Source organism: Crocuta crocuta, unplaced genomic scaffold (assembly GCF_008692635.1).
Source record: "Crocuta crocuta isolate KB4526 unplaced genomic scaffold, BGI_CrCroc_1.0 scaffold114, whole genome shotgun sequence".
In the NCBI taxonomy this organism is placed as follows: Eukaryota; Metazoa; Chordata; class Mammalia; order Carnivora; family Hyaenidae; genus Crocuta; species Crocuta crocuta.
Window position 1 is genome coordinate 792744 of NW_027530000.1, and position 5643 is coordinate 798386.

Below are 5643 nucleotides of genomic sequence, written 5' to 3' on the forward strand. Positions count from 1 at the left end.
CTGCGGCAGGACCCCCGCCTCCCCGCCTGTGCGCCCCCCTGCGGCAGGACCCCCGCCTGCGCGACCCCCTGCGGCAGGACCCCTGCTGGACCCCGCACACCCCTTATATACACAGCACAGATCTTCCCGCACACCCTGCACAGGAACATTTCCCTGCTGAGATGCACCCCATCTACTCTGCCTCCTGTTTATTCAAGACCAGTTCAAATATTACATCCTTCAAGAAGCTTCTCTGGACACTCCAAATACTCCCTTGGCCCCTCTACACTGGCGCTCAGGCTGCCCACAACCCTTTCCCGCCCAGGAAATTCCTCCGCAGACGCTCAAGGGGTGTGGAGAGGACAGGAGTGGGGAGACCGCGCTGACCAGCAGGCAACGAACGGTGTGCTCCCCGAAGGTCTGCAGGGGACTCATCTGTGCACTCACATTGCTCGCACGCACACTTTAAAGAAATGCTGCCTACACACTAGCTCTGCCCCATTTCTCCAGACTTTTTCTCAAAGTGTTCAAAGCCAACGTGAGGACGTCGGTCCCCAGAACTGAGTAGGCAACCAGCTGACTGGCGGGAGCGAATAGGTCACCCACGTGCAGAGTGAGGTCGCTGCTGCCGCCAGCTCCCTGGGCTTTCAGGTGGCTCAGCTCTGCCTCTGCCGACTCCTTGGCCGCAAGGGCTTCCTGCAGGCGGCGGCTAAGGATGCCCACAGCGTTCTCATAAGCCTTGTGCTTGGTCTTCATCTCCTTCTGAGCGCTGCTCAGGTCTGAGCCCAGCCGCTTCATCCTCTGCTTCTGTTCCGTGATGGCCCTAGGGCACGACGGAGGGACAGAGAAGGAAATCTGAACTCACTTCCCACAAGACGGTCCAGCACCAGCACAGGCTCCTGCCCCCCCGCAGCCCCGTCCCAGCGGGCTGCTGCCCCGGCCAGGCCCGGTCCTACGGTGGGGGTCCGTGCTGGCTGCCCCCACAGAGCCCAGCACAGCGCTCACATCTGCGCTGCTCCCTCCTGGAGATGATCTCGTGAGGACAGAGACCATTCCTGTCCTTCCAAACAAACTCTTCTCAAACAGTAGCGATCATCTCAACAACTCTGCTCACAAGTAACCTCCAGCTTCAGGATGAAGGCAAAGTAGCACAAGACCCGGGACACGCCATGGGGGTGAGAGGCCCCAGAAGGCTACCTGGAGTGCGTACACACGGCAAGAGGGAATGTTAGCCCTGCTTAGGGACCTGGCAGGAGGAAAGGCGTTACCATGCACAACTAGCATGTAACAGACACACTAGGGGAGTGCTTATTAACCACGTGCAGCCACAAAACCATGGCGGGATCTGCTCTCCAGCTGTAACTTTGGAGTCTGACTTCCCTGGCTGCCTGTAAGTAGGCCCCGTGCTCCCTCTCCTCAGCAAGGGCCCCACAGACAGGGTGTTCAGGGTCTCCCAGGCCCTCAACTGCTGCGTGTCCCCAGCAGAGCTCAAAGCCGCTCACACCCACCCCTCCTGCCTGCACATGCCTTGAAGTCTACTTACTTGGTGGCTTCTTGCTGGAGCTCTTCAATTTGCTTCTTGAGCACCTCATTGGCCTCCGTAAGAGCTACCATCTGCTCTTTATCAAACTGCAAAGACTTCAGAAGAAGGGAGGAAAAGACAAAGTGAGGGGACCAAACCTTCCCTGGCCAGCCTGACTCTCAGGACCAGCCTTCTCGGGGGCAAATGGTGCCATTTCAGGACCACCGTCGAGGACACGGGTCCTGAAGAGGACCCTGGCAGACGGGTTCGCCCTTTGTATAAACACCTGCTTTAGAGAGGTCCAGGGTGCTGGAGGCAGACCTGGGAAGGACTGGAGGCTGAGGGGGAAGCCCCTGGGTCGTGGCTCCCACCCGCAGCCCCCAAGGACCAGGGCTTCCCGGGCCCCCAGCCCCTGCAGGCCCTCCCAGCGCCCGCAGGACTGAGCTACGGACGGACGATGGCCTCCAGCCTCACGGGATGCCTTCCCTCACCTCCGCCTCCGAGGACGGGCTGGGCCCCACAGCCCCGAACACCTCGAGGGACACATGTCAATGCTGCAGGTGTCACCCCCCAGGTTCCTGGTTCCCGGCAGCTCCTCTCACACCCCCTTCTCCCATCTGCACCTCCCAGGCCCAGCCTGCAGCCTCCCCCAGTCTGCCCACCTGGGTCGCACCTGGCCACCTCGTGGGACTTGGGAAACGTCCCACAGGACGGAGCCCTTGGTCCCCCCACCATTCTGTCAGCCTCTATCTCAGTAAACACCCGTCTGCGGGACAGGGGTCTGGACCGAGTTCCCCTTGCCTCCACACTCACCTCCAGGGGGCACAGGGCCCTTCACATGTTGCCCCCCCGAAAGCCCGGAACTCCCAGAGCCGCTGTGGTGTCACAGCCAATCCAGCACCTCCTCCCACATCGTGTCCCCCACGCAGGCTCCCGGCTCCCTGCCCGCTGCACACTCTCCTCTGGCTCTCCCGATGCCAGGCCTCGCCTGTCCGTCCTTCTGTCCGTCTGTCCCGGCAGGACAGGGGCTCCAGGCCATCCTGCCCTCTACCCCGACACAATACACCCCCGGGCACATCTGGCTACAGCTCCGAGTCAAACACATCCCAGACCTGTAAGTGCGTCTCCATCTCGTCGCGCTCCCTCTGCACCGCCTGGAGCTGCCCCTCGAGGTCGGCCATCTGCTGCTGGACGTGAGACACTTCCTTCTGCAAGCGCGCATGCTCCACCTCCACGGACTTCTTCTCCCCCTGAAGTTTAATTAACTCCTGCCTCAGCTCCTTCAGCTCTGAGTCCAGCCTCTTCTTCGTGGCCTTGAGCTCACCGATGAGCTGGTCCTTGGAGGTGGCATCCCGCCGATAGGCCTCCACCATCACCTGCCCAACGAGACACAGCTGCAGCCAGCACATGGCGCCGTCTTGAGGCTCACGCGGCTCCAACCAGAGTGCTCATGGCTCGTCCACAGCACAGTGCTTCCTGGACTACAGAGGTCACATCTCAGGTCCAGGACACCGTCGACAGCACCACGTCACGCACCTGAACACACCTGGGTGATGCGCACGGCGGGGTCGCCTGGCGGCCTCACCTTCCTCAGGCCCCAGGCCCGACGGGCCCTCCCCCCACTCGCGTCTCGGGTCACCCTTCCCCAGACCCTCGGCGTCGGCCAGGCTTCGCGCGCATCCTCCGACAGCTTCCACCAGTTTCATGGACACAGAAGGTGCGTCCCCGCCCTCTGCGTGACTTCCCTTCAGCACCAGATCGTGGCACGACTTTCTCACAGACATGTTAACAGAGGAGTCGTCTGTGCTGTGGCAAAGCACACGCCCTCTGACGTGACAGCAGGGCGGGACTGCGTCACAGATGCCGACCCCACTCTGAAGCCACATCCTGACTGGAAATGTTAAAACACAAGGGGTGAGGGTGTCACTTGGAATGAGCGCCTTTAAACAGCACGCCAGAGGCCTGCGTATCGTCTTCCTCTGGGCCAGTTTTGTTCCAGAGAAGTGATTAAACCACATGGGACTTTTTTCACGTGCTTGCTGCACACAAAGAAAACTGACAACTCGTTTTTACCTTTTGTTGAAGAAACTGCTCCTTGACTTTCTGTGTCTGCTTTCTCAGGGCGGTGGCTTCCTGCTGCAGATGCTCCACCTACGATGCACACAGGTGCCCACACGTTACCCCGAGGGGGCTCCGTCCCCCCACGCTGGCTTGACTCTGGGTCGCTGTGTCAGGAGACCCACCTCCAAAGCTGGAAGATGGGGAGGCCAGCCACCACCCCACCTCCCCACCTCCCTGTTTTTAGGACAGCGTCCCCGTCCACAGGATCACCACCGAGACCCCCAACAACACAGGCAAAGCTCAAATGGGACCCAGGGTGCCTCTGGGGTCCACTGGCATCCCTCTTACTGAGCCAACAGTAAAACCACATTCAGATCCACCCAGAAGGTCACTGTCTGACAAGTGACCTGGCCCAGGGCAGCGTTTGCAGGGGAAACGCAGACTCCTTTCACTTTACTTCCTAGAGGGAAACCTGCCACTCATTTCCTCGTGCCTGATGCTCAGGGAGTGGAAGGCAAACCGTTCCCGGACACTAACTGTCGCCTCACATCCCACAGTCCTTCTGTTCCGTGTGTTAACATTTCTTAACAGGTCACATCACGCCATCGGCACAATGGCCTCAGAAGCAGAGAGCTGGGTGGCGTCCACACACGCCGCTGTCTCCTGCCCTTGCCCGCTGACACACGACCGCCCTACCACATGTCCAGCCCCGCTGTGGGCACACAGCATTCTACCCAACTTTTCCCACATCTGAGCTCCACGTCTCCTGTAAACAGAAACCGGGGTTTCTTGGTAGGTAACTGTCAACACCCCAATCGCGACTCGGTTTCCCAGCACTGGCCGTCTACATCCCCTGAAGCTAACGGGACGGGAAGCACATGACCCGCTGGCGTGGGCCCCTCTCCGGCAAGCACTCTTCCACGTTTACACAACAAGGCGATCAAAGACAGGACCGAACACCCTGGTTCTCTTACATGTGGCCTCCACTCGTAACGAAATGACAGCAGAGCGCAGTACCTGGCTGGACTTGACGGCTAACTCTTGTCGCAGCTGCTCTAGAATCTGTGCCGTCTCCGCGGTGCCCTCTTCCAGGCGCTGCGCTCCTCGGTCCAGCGCCTCCTCGCCGCTCCTGGCCGCCTGCAGGGCCACCTCTAAGACGGTCTTCTCGGTCTGCAGGACGCGGATCGTGTCGTCCCGGGCGGCGGCGTCCTCCTGCTGCTCCTCCAGCCGGGCCTGCAGCGCGTCGTAGCGCAGCTGCAGGCCCCCCAGGGAGCGCTCCCGGGCCTGCAGCGCCTCCTGCGCGCAGGTGAGCTGCTGCAGCACGTCCAGGTGCTCCTGCCGCAGGGCCTCGAGCTGCTGGTCTCGCTGCTGCAGGGTCAGCTTCAGCTGGAAGACAGGAGCCAGGGTCAGCGTCCTGCCCCGCGGGGCACCCGGCCCGCCCGGGGTGCTGTCCCGATGAGTCCGGAGGACACGCCCGCACAGATGCGCCCCAGGAAGCCGGCCTCACAAGGACGGCCGTGCGTGGCACCGGGACATCCACACGGGGCCACGGGAGGGGCTTGCCTGCTCCAGCTGCTGCTCCAGGGCCGCGGCGGCGGCCGCCATCTTCTGCAGCTGCTCCTTCTCGCCCTCGGACTCCTCCAGCCTCCTCCGCAGGTCCTCCTCCACCAGTGTCTTGGCCTCTTGAATCTGCACAAAGGCAGCCTCCTGGTCCAACATGTCAGCCTGAGCACAGGAAACAGTGCTGTTTAAAGAGCAGGAAAACCCACCACCCTGAGGAGAGGCCCTTGTCTGTCACCGTCCTGTCCTCAACCTGTAGACAGAGGAGCCCAGGGCCACAGGGGCTGAAGGCTGGTGACCTCCGGCCGCCCAGTCTACTCCGCTGACCCTCAGGACCAGCTGAGGGAGAAGCAAGCAGACAACCCAACTTTAAGAAATGGGATGAACCAGGTGCCCAGTTGGCTCAGGTGGTACAGTGCAGACTCTTGATCCCAGGGTTGTGAGTTTGAGCCTCGTGTTAGGCGTAGACATGACTTAAATCTTAAAAAAAAAAAAAAAAAAAAAAAAAAATGGGAGAAAAA

General features: G+C 60.8%; 1 protein-coding gene across 3 annotated transcripts in view; it reads right to left on the reverse strand.

Annotated features, from left to right (window-relative positions):
* The window catches only part of GOLGA3 (golgin A3), a 41598-nt gene that overhangs the window by 14143 nt on the left and 21812 nt on the right, over positions 1–5643 (reverse strand). For all 3 annotated transcript variants that reach the window (XM_077763577.1, XM_077763576.1, XM_077763575.1), the window contains 6 exons: positions 5126–5287; positions 4580–4948; positions 3575–3652; positions 2614–2877; positions 1523–1617; positions 586–802 (listed from right to left, as the gene is read on the reverse strand). In XM_077763577.1, coding sequence (XP_077619703.1) covers positions 586–802; positions 1523–1617; positions 2614–2877; positions 3575–3652; positions 4580–4948; positions 5126–5287 — 1185 coding nt within the window. The remainder of the gene's footprint in view (positions 1–585; positions 803–1522; positions 1618–2613; positions 2878–3574; positions 3653–4579; positions 4949–5125; positions 5288–5643) is intronic.